This window comes from Neopelma chrysocephalum, unplaced genomic scaffold (genome assembly GCF_003984885.1).
Source record: "Neopelma chrysocephalum unplaced genomic scaffold, ASM398488v2 Primary Assembly neopelma1_45, whole genome shotgun sequence".
In the NCBI taxonomy this organism is placed as follows: domain Eukaryota; kingdom Metazoa; phylum Chordata; class Aves; order Passeriformes; family Pipridae; genus Neopelma; species Neopelma chrysocephalum.
This window is the reverse complement of record NW_020897704.1, coordinates 12,459,049-12,478,872: the sequence shown is the minus strand read 5'-3', so window position 1 is coordinate 12,478,872 and position 19,824 is coordinate 12,459,049. Positions and strand designations below refer to the sequence as shown.

General features: G+C 38.1%; 1 protein-coding gene across 14 annotated transcripts in view; it reads left to right on the top strand.

The window, feature by feature from the left end:
* The window catches only part of MAGI2 (membrane associated guanylate kinase, WW and PDZ domain containing 2), a 735,331-nt gene that overhangs the window by 704,375 nt on the left and 11,132 nt on the right, over window positions 1-19,824 (top strand). For 11 of the 14 annotated variants that reach the window (XM_027679447.1, XM_027679440.1, XM_027679438.1 and 8 more), the window contains one exon: window positions 7,924-8,062. In XM_027679447.1, coding sequence (XP_027535248.1) covers window positions 7,924-8,062 — 139 coding nt within the window. Of the gene's footprint in view, window positions 1-7,923; window positions 8,063-13,679; window positions 13,791-19,824 lie in introns of all 14 variants that reach the window. The other 3 variants (XM_027679448.1, XM_027679450.1, XM_027679449.1) reach the window with 2 other exon arrangements.

The window sequence follows — 19,824 nt, the reverse complement described above, 5'->3', positions numbered from 1 at the left end:
TTGATGCAAAAAATTAATCTGTTTTCTGCAGTCTTTTCTACCTTGTGCTCAAACTATATTTTGAGATGTGACAGGCCCCATGCCTCTGGTATGCTTGAAAATACCTTCTAAGGTCTAACATTTCATCATTTTTCCTCCTCAAAATCTCTTTGTGGTTTTACCTTTAACTTCTCAGAGTTAACAGAGTTAACTTCTCAGAGTTAACAGAGTTAACTTCTCTTTTCTGTTTTGCTGCTTGGATGCAACTTTGGATGAAGCAATCTCCGTGCCCGGGCTTCTACGTAGGATCTATAAAATCAGCTTTTCAAGTCTTGATTTTGCTTTGCTTTTCCCTGATGGGAACTGCCTGAGACCATCAAGAAAACACTAGAAAATTTTCTTTTTCCTTTTTCACAATCTCTCCTGGTTCTCATCCATGATTGTAGTGGTGACCTGCATGTTATTAATATTACATTATGTTACACTGAGGAATCCCAGCTCTATTTTAAAAAATTATTAGTATATCAATGAAATCCAGTGGGGATTTTCCTTTTATCTTTCACACCTTTAAGTCACATATACATGGATTATTTTGCAGCAATATTGTGGAGGGCATCAAGTCTTCTGTTACACCAGAAGTCCACTTTGCTGTCTCATTAGCCACCCACCACAACAAACTCCATTTCTTTCTCCTGCACTCACTATTCTCTGCAGACACTCAGTTGTGCACACTTTCCACTTTCCAGTCTCTCTTTCTCAAATAGCATTTCTAACATTTCTCCCTCTCTCAGGAAAAGGTAAAAAAGTGAAAAGAAAAAAGCTAGAGCACCTGCCGAGGAGCAGTGCAAAGGCCATTTCTTGCTCTGCACCATGTCCTGTGGCCCCTCTTTTCCCTGTCTTTTGGGCAGGAGGCAATAGCAGGAACAAAGGGCTCAACATTTCCAGGGGTAAGAAGCCACAGCTGCTTAAATAGCTGGTTGGCCACAGAAAAAAAAGAGTTTGTCACTCTAAACCTTCATGGATGGTTGGTTCAAAAGTGGCATGGGAAACATTATTGTAATTCCTCCAAAGAGAAATGCCATGTCTCCTACTGAGACATCCAAGCTCACATACTTAAAATGCACTGGAGGGAGTCCAAGATTAACAATACCCCATAGCTTTGCTCAGGCTACATACTACACCTGAGATTTCCAGATAGTACAGATTCTCTGCTGTGAGGAAATTTGCACAGCAGACGTCCAGCCCATGCCTAACTCCAGGCAACAATATTAGAGCTTGACAGTACTTGGAAATTCACCAAAATAGGTATTCTGGAGTTGCTATTTAGTCTCCAAGTACAGACAATTTTTCAGCCTTTTGGAGTCATTAACAATAACAACAGCAACAAATAATATGTAAAAAATGTTTATGTTATAAAAATAGAATGTCCATATAAAAAGAATTAAATGTAATTATAAAATACGTTAAGCTAGAAATGCCCTCCATACAAATCATTTGAGGCTGCTTTTATCATTAGATTTAACATAGAATGAAAATGTGCATACACGATTAATTTAATTTCATGCAACTGGGAACTATACACCTGCTTAGAGACTGTTCCTCATGCACTGATGGAGGCAAACATACACAAGGCTATCTTCTTAGTTTAAAAGCAGGGAGAAACCTCTTTACTACATTAAAACTATATGTGTTTCTTTCTGGTTTACCCTGCTTCCGAAACTCTCTTTGTATGTATGGTTGCTTTTTTTAACAAGACCAGTAATAATTACTATAAAATATAGCCAGAACAAAGGCCCTGCATAAAAACTCACATGTATTAGAGGCACTTTATTCTAATGATTTGGAGAAGCTTTGCAATTTTCTTACTAATTAACCTATCAATAGCGATGTCACTTAAACATTCCTTAGGAATATTATCTTCTCATTATTGCCAGAAAACATGCTGCCCAATTTTATAGCTCAGTTGTTCTTACACATGGATAGAGTGTCTAAATTAACTTGAACTGAAACAGATTTTTTTTAAGAAATATTTCCCATAAACACAAACTACTTTCATAATTACATTTAAATCATTAATATTCAAATTTCAAAGCATTAAGGGGGGGAAGCATTCTGTGTTTACTTTGTGCTTGCACACTGTAAGAATGCAATAGAGGAGAATTCTCTTTACAAAAGGGCATTGGGCCAGGAGGAGAACCAGTGGGTTTGGGTAGGCCAAAACAGCATTGAAATTCCGCAAGGGTCACGTTCTTTAGGAAGAAAGAAACACAATGCAAAATCAATGTGTGTAAAATTTCCAGTTTCATAGCTGCAAAGAGCATGTTTCTTCAGAATAAATACAGCTCAGGCAGCAGCCATGCAAGCTTCCCAACCTGTCTTGCCAACGTCCTTCAACTTTAAGCTGGCGAGAACATCTGGAGGATGTGGAGGCTGATCACTCCTGTGTTGTAGTCTTTGCTGAATACTGCCAGGAAGGTTACAAATCAGAGCTGATGCCAGTCTGGAGAGTGTCCACGAATGCAGGGCTGCCTGTTGGGAGCGGGAAGGGGTCCATCCTTCTGTTTTGCATCACCGACCACCAAACAGCTGCCAGCCTTGCCAAGGGCTCATTTCAGCTCCACGCACGGATCCTGTGCTATGACACCTTCAAATTAAATTGTATTCCAAAGAGCTGAAGGCAGGCTGTGGCTTTGTGAGATTAAAATGCTGCAACTCAAGCCCTGTGCTCTCAAATGCTTTCCCTGCTGTTTGAGGGTTTAAGTCTTGGTGATTAGGATGCATATGTCCTTGCAGGCTGTTATGCAAAAACTGTACACAAATGGCATCAAAGCTGAAGGTGTTATCATAACTCTCCAGATTTGGGGAATTGTTTTTTCTATTCATTTCTTAACAAAAATAAAATCAAAAAGTGTAATCTGATCAAAGACCTAAATGCCATGCAAAGCAATAATGTTGCTATGTTGAAGTTTATCTTTTAAAATATTCTGATGTTTCATCTGAAAAGCTTTATATGTCCACAGAAGGCAGCCTGCTGAAATGCCTACTAAACATAATGGTCTGATATTCAAATGTGTCACTTTCCACAAAAGGAGATAATGCCACAGGGTCATACCCAATAAAAGATTTAGACTTTCAAAGCTTGATGCTGCAACACCTGTTAGGTGGCTGATGTACCACTAGATGAAGAGTGAAGATTAAATGTGTCAAAATTATATCCAAACAGTCTGCAAAGAAAGTATAAAAGGTGACAAGAGAACATAACATAAATATCTTTAAAGAAACATGAAGAACTGGAAAAAAAGAGGTCCATTTCTTGCTGAGAACATGCAAATGGCTAAAATACTGATTGCTTTCTTTTTATCAGTCTTCATTGAGATGTTCAGAGGAAGCATAAACAAAGAGAAATTGGTATAAATTGGAATAAGGAGAAAACTGTTTAAAGCACACTTAGATTCAAGTTTTTAGAACTTGCTGATGTTTGTGTATGCTCAATGACTAAGGGAAAACAATTTACAGACTATTAGTAATTATGTCCAAGAATTCATGGGGATTCAAGAAAGTTAGAAGTAGACTAGAGAAAGTGAAACATGTTCCCTATTTTTAAAGTCAAATAATAAAGTTCCTTTAACTTTCATTCTCAGAAATAATCTGTGACAAATTTTCAAAAAAATTGAGAAAGTCCATCAACATTTGAATCCTGGAAAGCAAATCTTGTCACACCTGTCTAATTTCCCTTTCTGATTTTCTGATTTTCATTCTTATTTCTTTATGAAGAAAGGGGAAGGAGAATGCACAATCTTCTTTTCACTTTTCAGCACCACCTTCTATGAAATTCACAGAAAAAGGATGAGGAAAAAGGTTCTAGATGGAATGCCTGCAAAGTGATTACTGAAAATAATCCCTCTCAAAGGCTGTTTTGAATGGTTTGCTCCTGAATAGTAATTATGAGTGTGAAATTACAAGTGTGGTTCTGAGGGTTTAGGATGAAAACAACTCAGTTGAATATATCATTAATAATTGGACACCCATTGATAAATAATAAAATAGAATTTGCTGATGCCAAGATGTTCACTATTTATAAAGAGTTTAAAAGGACTTTGTGGAACTGACTTAGATTTCGAAATGAAAATTTCATACTAAAGCAGTTAATCTGATAAAATTCACTGAGGTGCACTGTGCTCAGTTTAGGGCGGAGAAATCAATGTAAAATAGGGGATAACTGCCTAGACCATACTGCTGGGGATAATCTCAGAATCCAAACTGACCGTGAGTTGCAAATCTCATGTTACAAAAACGCAAAGGACTCATTTTGGGAAACTTATTAATAAGTGTTTCTCCCTCTTGGGAAGAATGTTATCATTTTTATCTGTTCTGCCTATCCCCCACCTTTGTAATATCTCCAGTTTGGAGACTTGGAAGGATCTGGAAAAGAACTATAGAGAAATTCCATGTGTGGTATAAACTGCAGGGATCAACTTTTAATCCTAAAAAGAGCAATGAGGATCCCATATAACAGGCACTATTGTTTTTGGACCCGATTTTATGCTTGCCATTATCTCTGGCCTCATCTTAGTGTATCTTCAGTGTGTGGGTGTATCTAAACCCCTCTTAAACAATCACAGGATTTAAAAAAGACAGAAATAGCCCAACAAATCCCAACAAATAGCCCAACAAATAGAAAAGATGAGAGAGCAAGAACATTTGAATGCTTGGACAGAGAAAAAGCGTACAGCGTGGTTTCCTCCCATATCAGCCATAAGAGACTGAAGGAGAAAAAAAAAACAAGAATAGGAATTTGTACCTTACTGACACATGGGAAATCACTCCTCAGTCAAGATTTTCTCTTTTGTATGAATTTCCCAGATGAGAGTGAAAAGTCTAATTGAAGCTTTTCTTGGGGTAAGAGTGTTGGCAACTTTTCTCTTCCTTGTTGATTTCCTTATCTAGTCAGAGCTGGGCTTGTGCTGCAAAGGCAGTATAATTCAGCTGTACATCTGTCAGCCACCAGACACAATATCATGGAACACTATTAGCCCACTGCTCTTACAGCTATTCATTATACCTCTGGTCTCACGCTTTCTGATGTAAATTTCAGAGCACCTAATATTTCCAAACTTGTTTCTCTCCCCTCCTTCAGTCAAATAACCAAGATGCTGGACTTTTCTAACTTTCCAAGTTATTTGCACATAATATTTTATAATAAAAGGAAATACCAAAACAACTACAATATTTTATAATAAAATGAAATATCAAATCAGCTACATGCTGTCTACAGAGAAAAAAATATTCTAATTCAAAAAATACAGAAAAGGTTGCATTAATACAAGAGAGTTGCTGCACAGTGACCAATGAAAACAAAAGAAAGGCAAACAGCAAGGAAAAAACATAACACTAACTTAACTTTTTTACATATTAAACTGTATTAAAATCTTTCTGTCTTTCTGCTCTTGAGTGCAGAGAATTTTATTTGAAGGACTGTACGTTCTCTAGACAGCTTCCAGTACTCATTTTAAAAGCTATTTATCAAGGAGTGTTAAAAACATGTCTTTCATTTGCTCTAATCCGGCACTTATCTCAAAACATGCTAACAAGAATATGTTAAATACCTTCTGCAAAATATGGTCTATTCAGGCAATGTGACACCAAAAAGAACTGTCTTTAAGCCTGTGAGTTTACAGGATTTCTACTGAGTTTAATTGTTTCATGACATTTAGATACAGGTTTTCCCAGACTAGTTGTATTTTGTCTGTCTTTGGCCTGACTAGTATCCTCATGGGGATGCCACAATCCATCTTCTGTCTGTGTTAACGAAAGTAATAACACAGATTTTCTATTTTTGCTCTGAATTTGTGCACCGGCTACATTCCACCAAATAATCCAAAAGTCAGGATGATGCAGAGACCTGCATGACCAGACCTGGGGGAGATCTTGGCATGATCCAGGGAGCACCTTTGCTGCACATCACTGTGGCCTGGAGGTTGTCAGTAATATTTCAAGTTGTGCACTGTGTGGTACAACCAAATGCATTTTTCCTATCAGAGACAATCCACTAAGGAAGAAATTTGCACTGCAGAAATAAGGCATTTCTGCGCAAAAATATCCTGATTTTTTTCCTCCACTGTTCATTCTGCAGTGTTTACAAAGTAATAGCAAGGCTATGATGTTTTATTTGGATCAATGGCTTTTTGGTTAAGCAAGGTACCAGCACAGATTGCTTGCAGGATCCTGGGAGAGTTCCTAAATCAAATTGCAGCTTCTATTGACAAAGTATGAATTCCTATTGAGAAACACTGCTTTAAGTAGCATTCTTTCTGCCTCTGAACAATAGTACGGACTAGATAACTTCTTGACATCCCTTTCAGTTATCTTTGATGCCAGGAGTCTTGTTGACATTTCATATTGTGCACATTTATTTGGTAAATGCTATATTTCAAACTCAGGAAGGAAGACGTCTGAAGGATTACACTTTTAGCTGATGGAAGTACCATAGTAGCAAAGCAAACATATAAAACAGAAAACATTTCAGTATCCAAGGCCAACTAAGAGCTAGTTTTGTTAAGACAGTCTTGTAAGAGGAAAAGGAAGTGCCCATCATCTTGAAGTCTGTATAATCTCCTTAGAACTGTCTCTAGGATGTTCTCTAGGATGTACACTAGGCATTATTGTTTTAGTGTAGTGGGAACACACTGTGAGAACACTGTAGGTGCACACTGAGGCAGGTATGATCCTGCTGAACAGATCTGTTCCTCTGCTACTGATAAAGGAGTTTGCTAAACCCACTCAACTGAGACCCTCATGCACCCTCTCTTGGCTGCCCATTACCTGGACCCACACCTCTATCCAGCACCAGGAGATCATCTTCCTTCTGGGCTTCACCGAGGTCACCCCTCCAATGGAGCTGGGAGGCTTCTGCAAAACATGACCTCCAAAGGCTGTGGTGCTGCTAACACGAGGCTCTCATATCACCTCACCACGTTCCTTGTTTAACTTTCTCAAAGTGAGTGGGCAGCTGTGGTATCACAACACTGAACAGGCAGTACAGCTGCTGCTCCCTACATGTGTTGACTGCTGTGCTCACCAGGCACAGCAGAAAGCAACTGCTCCCCTGCACAGGGAGAAGGCTTCTAGTGTCAAAAGGCAGCCAAAACCAAAACATGCAGGTTGGAGGAAAAGTTGGGAGGGAAATTGCGGTGCACGAGAGGCACAGACATCAGTGCAACATTTTACTGCTGTAGAAATAGAGGCAGAAAAATAATAAAGCTAACTCTGACTGGAAAGCTGGCCAGGAGATGAGTGGCAGAAATCCGTAATCAGAGCCCTGGAGTTGGCTGCTCTAACTAGACAGCTCAACCACAGGCTGTGCTTACTCCCAGCAAAATACTTCTGAGGTTTAAATAGTTCAAAGCATGCTCTTTGAACTCCAGCAAACCTACATGTCCCGTGCCATAGCACTAACCTTTCTTTGTTTAATAGTGTGCTTCATAACAACTCTTGATTTGGTGTGAAACTTTACTTCCAAGATTTGGATATTCAAGTGATGAAAGTTTGTATTTGTGCTTTGAACCTCTCTTTTTTCACCAAGTTAAAGTTCTTCTCAGGTTCACACAACACTGCAAGTTAAGGTGTAGCAAAGATAATGTTCCAGTGATTCCAACATATCAAGCAATTCAACAAAAACCTCTTACATGTAAAAGATGTGAGGCAAGTTACAAAGGCATTACACTGATTTCAGCAGAAGACAAGCAGCATTTGATTTACCATATTCAGAATCCACTTTGGAGGTTATTTGATCTGCCAGTAATATCCCTCAGACAGACAGGAACAAATTTACCTTGATGTGTCTGTCTGTCATTCAAGTAACCTGTGATCCATTGAATATGTCTCTTTCTGAAATGCTCATTTTACTGCAATTCTGTCTGACTCAATATTCTTCTTACCTGACAGGTAGGAGATCAAATAATTGAAATCAATGGAGAAAGCACAAGGGACATGACACATGCCAGAGCAATAGAGCTAATCAAGTCTGGTGGCAGGAGAGTGCGACTGTTGTTGAAACGTGGAACAGGCCAGGTCCCAGAATATGGTGGGTTTTTATCTTTACATTTTTCTATGTGCATGAACCTATATAAATTAATTACATTGCTTTTGAGTTAAGTAGCAATTGAAGATATTTATATAGTGTAATTTCCTGGGGCATATTAAGTATGGGCTTAAGTGTTTACCCAAGTAGAAGTGGACTTACTCACACGTTTAAATGTTTCCTTAGCCAAGACCATATCTGTGTGCACATCACTGTCGCCTGCTGCCCTCCTGACACAGGCAATGGCTTGTAAGATGTGCATTGGAGGAAGCACTCTGAACCTTTTAGGGGACATCTCTGAGTGTGCTGGGAGTTGCTGATTTGTCCATAAACTCTCCTTTTCTTCCTTTATTGGTACTTCTCTGTGCATTTTGAATCACAGCAGGTGATCTTGTTGCCATGAAATCGAGGGGCTCAAGTTGAGACACAAAATATTAACAAGAATGTACTGCTTTCTTTGACAACTTTACCCACTATATAATCTCTGACAATATACACAGATGATCAAGTAGAAGCCAATTCTGAATTAAAAAGGGGACTTTGCTCATTGTGGTGAGAAAACAGGATCTGTTCTTTTCATATTTTGCTTCAGAGGGACTTTGGGGACTTCTTTGAGTATTTAAAAAAGTGTACATCATTTAGATAATATAGAAACCTTATTTCACAACTGCAATGACAGAAAGTAAAAATAAATTATCCAAAGGTAATTTCAAAGACAAAAAGTTCTTTTTTAAAACTGAAATCAGTGCTTACTCTGAAATCAGATGTGACAGTGTCATATATTTACATAAGTTCTATGATGTACACCTCTGGGCCTTATATCTCTCAGGAAAAGGGTTATTTTTTTAATGAATAGTCCTTGACTTCTTTATGCTAGGAGGTCCAAAACTCTATTAAGCTTTTCTAATGTTACTTTTGAAGTTCCAGCATCCTTTGCCATTAGAATCAGAAATTACAGTAACATTTGAAAATTCAAAGTAATACTTAGGCTTAACTGTAGGTTCAGGTCAGTCTTTGTTGCCAACATAAATTCATTATTTCTCTTCATTAAGTCAGCTCCACTGAAAGTCAGTGCTTTCCTGGCTGTCAGTAACATATGGTAATTGAACCGTTTTCTTCTCTAAGCTGGAGGTAATTCTGTGACTAAGCCAATGCTTAGGACAGTGTAGGTATTTTTTCCAGTTTTCAAGAGCTTCTGAATAAGGCCAGAAAGGGTGGGCCATAACCTACTCATCTGGTGATAAAGTTAATGAATTATACTTTTGGCGAGTAGCAACAAAGCCAAGGTGGTTTTCAGGGGTTCTGATAAAACGGTACTAAAACATTGAATATCTAGTGTATAATCCTTTCAGAGAGTCCTCCAAGAAAATTTCAGATCATCTCCAAAACTTTTTTGTGGGGAGAGGTGGATCATTTTTAATGAAAGAACAAACAAGCATCCAGGACTGATAAAGTGATTAGTAATCCTTCTCAAGTAGCAGAACCATTTACCCGCAGTTCTCCAGTTCCTCAGAAAACAATTTAATAGGTCCATGAGGCTGCTATGAGCAAAGAATCAATTGCAGTTCAGACCCATTCCAAATCTTTAAGATCTCAGTTCTGAAGGGCACTTAAACAAATCCGAAATTGATTTCCATTGTTTATATAATCTTGTAAATCTGTATATTATTCCAGAATCATAAGAAAATTTATATAGATGTAAAAAAATTTCAGTATAAATAGCATTACTTTGGGAAAACAAATCTTCCAAAAGGTGTAAATGTGCACAAACCTTCCCTACCATAGAAGATCACAAGTAGAAAGTACATATAGAAATCCAGACACAGTTTTTAGTGCTAACAGAAAGAGACAAGGTGACTTCGCAGGATTGTTTAAAGCCAAGCTCACCATTTGGAAAGGCATTTGGAATACTTGGCATTAGTTGAGTAAAAATGCAGAATACTGAAAAATAGAAGTTACTCCAAAGAAGTGCCATTTAATCAGACCATCTTCCTAGCTGCATCCCTAGCTTACAGCTCCAAATGGGAGAACTAACTAGCTCTGCTTGAAAGTTCTTTGTCCTACTGCACTGAAAAAGTGTGCAGGAGTTACTTCAGACATTGAAGTCCTCCCTTGGTCATTTCCCAAAGCTATGAGAAATACTCTAAGAACAAGGTGCTCCTAAAATCCAACAGCAGCCTGCTTTAATTTTAAGTTAAAAACAGAAATTAACCAGCAGAAATGATTAAAACTGGAGGGGCCACATCTCAAGAAGGTCATATCTCAAGGGTGAGTCATTATGCTGCAAAGAACATCTGTCAGAGACCCCCAGAAAGAACACCCTTTCCCGATAATGGAAAACCAAATGCAGAGAAGATTGTGACATAAAATGTTAAGGAAGTTTGAGGATAAAATGGTTCTGAGAACAGCACATGGACTAGTCAGTATTTAGTAGCTCTCTCTTCTTTCCATCAGAATTTCACAGTTGAGATGTAATACAACTAATTGGAGCTCTTTTTACTGAAAAAATCAGCTTTTTTTTTTTTTTTTAGCAAGAACATGTCAGAAATATTTCTTATTCTCATTAGGGTCCAGCTCTGGAGACCATCAGTGGGAAATAATACTTAGTTGAGCATAAAAATGCAAGGCTGGAGGACTGAGCTAGTAACAGGACTGCAATGGTGGTGTGTAGCAGAAGCCTAGAGAGAAATGTAATAACAGTGTGAGTGTAGCAGGGTCCTCTCCTGGATATTCTCTCTCAGTGTCTGACAAGCAAAATGGTCAGGGACTTCCCAAGTCAGTTGTAGTAATGCTGCTTAAAGATCTTTCCAACAGCAGCAGCATTTAGATGCACAGCATTAAAAAGAGGAAAGCTTGCCTAGAGCTACCTAAACCAACTAGCCCAAAACATCACATTATCATCTTTCAGTCTCCAGCTTCTTGATTTTCCCTGTACAATACAGTCAATGCTTTTAAATTTCAGTGCAATGTTTCTGTTAGTACAAAATATGCTGGTATATATTTAAGTGCAAGAAATATCAGTGTTTGAATGATGATGTGATTGACATCAGTAAATGCATTGTTAAGGGAAAATCATCAACGGTAAGAAAGTGATCTGTGAAAGAAAAGCACGTGTATTGAAAAGAAGAAAGCACACAGGGAAGAAACAAAGAACAAGCTCCCGGGAGGGTGTAAGTCTCCTGAATGAGTTATGTCAGCTTATAATGCCTGGAAATCTGTCCCTACAAGTACATCTTGGAAAGTTCTGGCTGAGCTGAAGCACTATTCCAAACTAGGGTAAGAAATAGTGTGCTGCAAATGCATAATTTACCTTCACTACAACTGCTGATTTTGCTTGAAAACAAATGCCAGAGATCCCAGAGCACTTCAGAGGTAGAAATCCCCTTGTAGCATGTATGGTATCATCAGAATGTAAGGGAAGGAGCACACGTATGATTAATGCTCCAAAACAATCACTGACTTCACCGCAGGGTGCAACAAAAGAAGGTTAGAAAACAGCTGTTTTATCACCCAGCATCTCAGAACGTGTTTGCTGAGGGTAGGGATAGCCAGAGGAACTGTGCTTCCACTGAAGGTGAATTATTGCAGCTCATCCAAACCCAGAGAACATCAGCATCATGTTTCATAGCAAATAGTCTGCCAGCTGTGTTCTCCAGAGAACCAAGTCATAGTAAGAAATCACATTACTGTGCAAGGAAGACTAGGAGTACTGGGAATCCTGATCCTGAAACACACATAATGCCTGAGAAGTCTGGCTGGAGAGAGTGTGAGGTTTCATACATGTCACAGGACACAAAACTCACAGTCATCCCTGTAGCAGTGAGCACTTCTCAGACAGGCATTAAAAAATATTTGAATGAAATGACAGACCAAGACTTTCCTTCCAATGGCTGCCTAATTCCCTGGGTATGCACCTACCTAAGACGTTACTGACTTTCAACAGGAGCTACTGGGTGTGCAGCACTTGCAAAAATCTGTCCACACTGTGAGAGCCTAAATACAGATGCTCTTTTATTTCAGGCTTTAGCCATAGCTAACATGAGAAGAACATGTGTTTGTATAGCCAAACACTGGGATGAAGTGCCATCCCTAAAAGCAAAATGAGAGAAAACTGTTCACAAAATCCCAAAATAGTAATATTAAAAAGGAAGTAAAACTGACAAATCAGTCTGTCTACCCAGCAGTGAGTTTTGCAAGAGGCAGGTTACCTCTAATCAGCCCCAGAGAACTACAGTTTTCTCTCAGAACAATTACTGTTTTCTCTAAATACCTTTGGAGGAAGGTACCTAGGAAAGCCTGGGATGTTTCATTCTCCATCCCAGCAGTCCTGGCAGCTTGCTTCTTCTGGCTTACTGCTCCTGGCCTTTCCTGACTGGAATTTTCATTACTCACTGCTACATGAAAATATATAAGTACCTAGAAGTATCTGAAAGCAACGAGTCTATAATCAAATGACTGCAAACAGGGTAAAAAGGTGAAGGCTGAGGCACAGTTAGCACTTGTAGATGGACTCCATCCCTCCTCCCTGCCCCGGATGCTTTCTGTCTGGCACTGTGGAGGGAGCAGAAAACACTGAATTTCACCTGTGAGGAACATCTTCCTACTTTTGGGACTACAAAATCATCTTATCAGGTTTGATATCAGGTTTCTACTCAAGTTCCACTCTGTTTTAAGTTGCTTAAGAGCTCCTGCAGGAAGCAGGATTTTAGACACTCCAGACCATTCACATTGAGATTTTGGAAAACTTTTCCATTGTCCTGTGTTGAAGTATGGATCTGGCCCTGAGTGTGCTAGCTCATGATGTGATGCTTAAAACGCACAGAGTCATGAGAACTGGAATCCTTGAGGTTTGGTGAACAAGGAATCTGTGTCGTGGTGATGGTTGGTGCTTTATGGATTTACACAACAATGGTCCCTTTTCCTCTCTCCCCCTGCTTTGTTTGGCTTTGTTAGAAGACAGGTCCTGGGGTTGAATTGTGTATTTTTGGAGTCTCTGTTGCTTCACACAATGCTAAATTATGTACACAACTCATCCCATGGGTTCATGAGACTCAGGTGATTTTACAGAACTAGAGTTTAGATTCAGTTTTGTCTATTTAAGGCAGGAAGAGTTTTGTATGTGAGAAGTAAAGTTTCAGCATACACAAATTGCTGGTTAACAGATAAAAGGTACAAGTTACTTAGCAGTAAGTCATTTCTGAAGGGCCTTGAAGAAACTGTTATCTCCTGTTTCAGTGCTACCCCATCAACAAAACCAAAAAATGTCAGAGTTGATACCAATACAAGGATTTTTCATACAAATAAATTGGCACAGTTCTTAAATACATTAAACCCTTTGCTTTTGATTTGTTATGACTCCTTCAGGAAGCACCTCAAGATGTACTCTATATCTATAGTCCAGGTGAATCTATGTCCTGAAATATGTATGTACAGTAGTTTCAGTAATCCACTAATATTTAGACTTACAGCATGCTTATTTGTCTTAGCTTTACAGAAATACTTCTTTCCTGTTACATATAAGCTTTTTACTCAGTTCTAAACTTACTAAGAATTCTCTGCTCTAACAATAGTAAAATGTCTTTATGTCACTGGTTCTGTTAATTCTAATGATTGGTCCTAGGCTGTTCCTCCCCTTCCTTTAGGAATGGTACCTTCCAGTCTCTCCATGTGCATGAAAAGTGACAAGCATGGGTCCCCATATTTCTACTTATTGGGCCACCCTAAAGACACGGTTTGTAAACTCTGCATGTATATTATCTTTCTAATACGCTTTTGTTTCTCACAACTGTTAATTGAGTATTTTCCAACTTTTTCTGACATGTTAGCTCACTTAATAGTTTCTGCAGTATTCAGCTTTTCTTTCATAACTGATTATCTTGGACATCAAAGCAGCTATGAATTCTACAAGTGTCTTTTAATATCCTAAATAATGAGTTCTTCATGTTACACTGCTGCTAGTGTAAGGAACACAGCCATAGGTCTGCTATATATACACTTTTTCTCATGACAAAAATTTATCCTCTTAATATGACTTTTCAGGTAGAAAATCTTAACCTTTTGAGAATCAAACCATAATTTTCCCCGTCTTTATGGCACTTGGCTTGAAAAAGTATTAGTAATATGGAAGTGGAAATTAGATGCTGATCTCAAACAATATTTATATGCAGCCTCTTGAAGAAATAGCTAATGTGAAAGTGAAGACTTTTTGGAACATGCTGTAAGGCAACACTCATTTATTAAACGCCATGGTTATGCTGAATTCACACAAAGCACTTTGCTCTTGATTTCAAGCCATTTTCTTCACAGAATCAGATCCAACTGCACGGATTGTTCAGATATATCTAATTTGTAATACAGAGTCATGGCCCAGATATGATACCTGGAAAGTAAAGGAAAAGGAAAATCTATTTTTTCTATTTTCTTATTGATTGCTGTCATCACAGAAAACACAGGTGTTCAGATGGATTCAGCTCTGTGTGCTGCTGACTTGCACAATGTAGTATATTTGCTACAATTATAAGGACAGTCTTACATGTTGAACTAGACAGATTGAAAATAGAAAAGGAGTTTTACCCAAAGATGTTCTTCCAGCCTTTGAGCTTCAAGCAGCTCCCCCAGTGTGATGCCCATAGAATTCCTGCCCCAGAACCCAGGCAGGAAGTTGTGCTTTAAGTTTTCAGTCTTGTGCGTGCAAATCCAGATAATGTGGTCAATTGCTTGCATGTGTTTCCAGTTAGAGCTTAATCTGTGTCTATAAATAAGAATTTTTTGAACACAGACACCTGCCTATACTTTACTGCTGCAGAGCTGGGTACATATAAGGCTGTTTGGAAATGTACCCATGTAGTTCAAGTGTGTATGTCACCATCAAAGACCTCACAGCCACAAAGGGTAGAAGTGTGAATTGCACCATTCCTTGTATTCTCACCTTACCTCTGCTTTGTTCTTCACTAAATGTAGCTCAGAGAGATTGTGAGGTTGGATAACCAGGCTGACATTAGGGCCATTTTGCAAGTCCCAGTTGTCAACTCAATGAACTGCAGTTCCAGCACAAGTTCTATGTGTTTATAACCACAACTTTCTGGGCATCATCTTTATTTGTCCTCCTGTAGCACAACGTACACAGGAAATAAGTCTTTTTCCTAAAATAAGTAGAAATGTAAATCCTCTATAAATATAGCTAAAGTTATTTTGCACAGTCACACAGCTGTGAATGGTTCTCATTATTTATTTGGCAGAAAGTGTTACAACAGAAATTTTTTCTCAGTAAAATGTACCCAGGAAGTCAAAAGCACTTTAGTTCTGCTCAACATCAAAACTGAAATACTTGATTGATAAAAAAACAATGTCATGTCAAATGAAAATATGTTTGTTATAAAATGTTTCCATTTCCTGTGTTTTTAATGAAAGAGTTTGGAGGGGAAGGATTTTCCTAAAGATCCTGTCTTGATGGGGTTTATCCCAACCAAAAATGTGGTCAATTCATTAGATCACTGAGCAAGGAGTCAAATTTCCTGATGCAGAACAGATATATTGACCAGTCTAGTATGCCTTAGGAGAGACCCTACCATAACATCGTAGTGCAGTCCATTATGAGTCCATGTTTCACCCAAAGGAATTGTTCCATTTTGTATAAATAATCACTTCTGGAAGATGATCAGCAGGCTTACTTGAACTTAGGTATTGCACAGGAGAGATGCAGGTAGTTTGGAAGGTACATGCAGATCAAGTGATACTTGCCTGTGCTTCCTTGCACCATGGGTTTGGTAGCCCTTACCAGTGACCGCTGCATTTATATAGGAAAAAAAATAGATTAAAAATTAGGATTTTATACTGTGGTTTTATTGTTTGAATATAGTTATATCCTTCAGAAATCTCCAGTCTGCAGTCTGATGCATTTTTCTGTTTCTTTTACTCCATTAGAATGTCTGAAGCTTTTATGTTTGTTTAATAAATGGCTAAAGCATCTTGGCCTGTGCTTTGAAGATACTCCTGCCTTTTCAGAGTACTGATCAGATAATCCCATTCATCCTATTTTTAATGCTCATTTTATAAATCTCTAGAGCTGAGATTGGGTGTTATTCGAAACTTGAACTACCCTGTATATCATTCATCTGATGTCAGTGTAAAAATCGATAGTCATTTTGGAAAAGTGCCCTTTCTGTCTGTGACCACCTTGGTGGAACTGCAAACATTCATTCATATTCCTGCTGCATTTCCAATACCACCTTCTTATTTCTAGCAATACCAACTTAATTTCAGGAACCTGTGGTGTGTTAAAAAAAAAACAACACCATAACTAAATGAACCAATATACTGGTTAATAAAATTGGTCTACAACCATCAGGCAATTTGAATACGGGCTCCCAAAGGTTCTACAATGTTTTATTGCTATGGGTAAAAACTATTCAAGGGCAAAATTGAATATTAAAACCTGCTTAACAAACATGTCTTTAGTATTTAATAGATATGTAGCAGCTGGCAGAAAAACAGAACATGCTTCTATTAAATAACAGTGGATGTGTATGTATATGTTGGTGCCTATAGTTATTTGTATCTTATAGCAAATTTCTATTTTAAAAGATATGTAGAACTTTTACGTAGGTATCTCTTGATATAGAAATAGAAAACACAGTTTTGAAAAAAAGAGGGACACTTGGGAAGACATTTTCAGTTTTGGAGTAATGTTTTTGAGCTTCCAGAAAATCAATACCTTTTCCTTACTTTTTAAATGCAAAAATACTGTGTCCTTTCCATAGTCCTAAACATTCTATAGCAATTACCCTCCCAGTGGCTTTGGCCAGTCTATCTGAATACTCTAACCCAGGCTTCCCCCATCTGCATAACAGGGATAGTAATATTTACCCACCTATCTCATGGGAGTGTTATGGGGATTAATTATTTAATGCTTGAGAAGCACTTTAAAGATTAAAATTCCTAGTCGACTACTCAGTATTATTATTAAAGCAGAACCTCACTAATCCACACTCATTATAATCCACACCAAAATTGGCAGTGTCCCCCCACATCTGAGCAAAGATTTAATAATAAGGCTGTTGAGCAAGTTCTCTTATTACTAAGGCTTAATTATTATAGTATAATATAATATTCTGGAGTAGATTTACTAATATGGTGTAAAGTGTAGATAATTACAGCTAAACTCCAGTGAATAAAACAGATGAACAAATATTATCCCTGGTTTTGCTCACATAAAGTGGCAAGCAGACTTACCAGCCAATGAAGGGGAAAGTCCCACCCACAAATCTTTTTCTAACATTTCTTTCATGGCTTCCTGTATTTCCATCCAGCTGACAATACAAGAAGATAATACAGGACCTGAAAGAAAATAACCATCCCTCTGTCTCCACAGCATCAGTTTTTTCCTTTCTTCCTGTAATCCAGATAAATAGGGAAAACAGGAATTCGGTAACACTTTTTGTGTCTTTGCAGCTTGCCATAGGATTAAGTTCAGTCTTCTGTTGCAGCATAATATCCCAGAAAATCCCTCTCCTGCTGCTCATTTCGCAGTCCCTCGCATTTGCCTCAAGCCCCCAGTTTATAGTAAGACTTCATCACTGCAACTTGTTCTTAAACATAGTTAGCTTCCCTCCATATCAGTGGTGGTATCCTTGCCACAGAAAGCTATGAATCGAAGGGAACAATATGAAGGCACAAGCCATATTCCTGTACCATCCAATCAAGATGTATCAGAAAAGCCTTGCCAGTAGCCTGATGCTGTGATGCCCAAGACTAAATTAAACTAACAGGGCCTCTCATGACTTCTTGTCATTGGCATCAAAAATATGATGAGTCTAAATGATCACACAGAGAGTGTCACAAAAAAGCTGTTATTCCAAGCATTAGTGAGGTGAAGGCAAGCTTTGTCCATGGAGATTTGCAATTGCTCCTGCCTCTGCCCTTCTCACTCCACCATCCCAGAGTGCAACTCCTGGATGATGCTTTGTGGCCCAGTTGCAGGGAAAGGTTAGCAGAGGTCATGGCCTCTGTCAGATTTCTCATTGCTTGTTACTCCTAGCTTGGGAAAAAACCCTTAGGAAACAAAATGCATATTTTTTTTACTTTGACAGTATGAAGTAACTGTGATTCTCCATTTGATGCTTAACAAACACAACCATAGAGCATGCTGTATTTTGTTGAGCAACAGCAACACATATGCAACCCAGAATTTTGAACATCTGGGTTTTCTAACACCATGTAGTTTGTGTTTACTCATTAGGAGCTGAATATTGCAATGTGACATTCATTTATTTGTGCACTTCCATCTCATTATTCAGTTCTCAGATAAATTTGTCTCAGAGTCCCAGAGATATCAGATACCACAACAGCCCCGACAGCAAGTGTGGTCCCAGGGTCAGCTCTGCACCTTCACTGCCTAGAGGCCCTAAACTACTTCTACAGCTTCTACCCTAAGCAGAACAGGACTACTGATTCATGAGTTTTGTGCCTGAGTTCAAACCAGGTTGGGTGTCTGCCAGAAACAACTGTCTAGGGACATTTCATATACAGTCAAAAGGCTCTGACTTCCTCACTTATTAAGTAAATTTTATATATTATCTACATACTTTTAGTAGTGACAGCTATTTATTGACCTGACAGATTATGATGCCTACTGTTAACACCCATTTTAGCCGTGATAATTAATAATTTTAATATTTAAGTTTAATTATATGTGTAATATCCAACTCTTAAATTATTCAGTCTCTGTAGAATGTTTTTCATTAATACCACACATCCTATTAACATATTTATGAACACCTTTTATGACTTAATGTGGCTTAATTCTATTAATAAAAAGTAATTTTAAAGTCATTATCTTTTTTAATTATACACTAACTTCCCATGTAGATTTTCCAGCTCCAGCATGGCTCTGGAAGAGAACTGCTGAGGTTTCTGCAGTTCTACTCTACTGGCTGACCACACAGAAAAAAATGAAACCTTCTTTACTGAAAGGATGAGTTTCTTTTACCAGAATAGCTGTGATCTGATAAATATGTGAGATGCTCAGCACTTCAAAAAGGTTACCAAACCACCTAGTGGTCACAAGAACCTAGTGAATGATAATGTGTGGTTAGGGCAGCATCACTCAAGACTAGCACTTAAGTTGTCCACAGACTTAACATTCCCACTGCAGTGAGGAACTTGCAGGGGGGGATAAAAGCACTGTACAGGCTGCAGCTCTTCATTTCAGCTTCTTCAATATTACTGAGTAATCCTGCAATATTTATGCAGATAGATTAACTTGATTCAAGGAAAAATTAAATTTGCCAAATTCACTCAGATAACTGATCATGATGATTTAAATATTTAAAGGATAGGATTGTTTACTATATCCATATCTATTGAATAAACTAAACTGGATCTTGGAATGAGAATGTGTACTCATAATCATCTGGCCTTAAGATTCACAGCCAGAAGACTATTACAGTAAATTAGTAAACTCATTCACTAAATTAATTTACCTGTTTCTGAAACACAACCCGTTTGTAAGTGTGTCTCTTTATTTTTTCCCCTCTCCCATTCTGTGCTTTGGCTAACTTTTCTCTGCATAGAAAAATTACCTTTTTCCATTCTTGCTATTGCAAGGGCAGTGTTAAATCTCAACCCTGTTGTAAGGTGTAACTGATGTTGTTGGAGAGATCCAAATGATGTAGAGCTTGGATGCTATTACAAAATCAAAGGAAATTGCTTATGGATGTGATTTATTTTTAAGCAGTGAACAGTGGCAGAGTAACACAAAAAAGCTG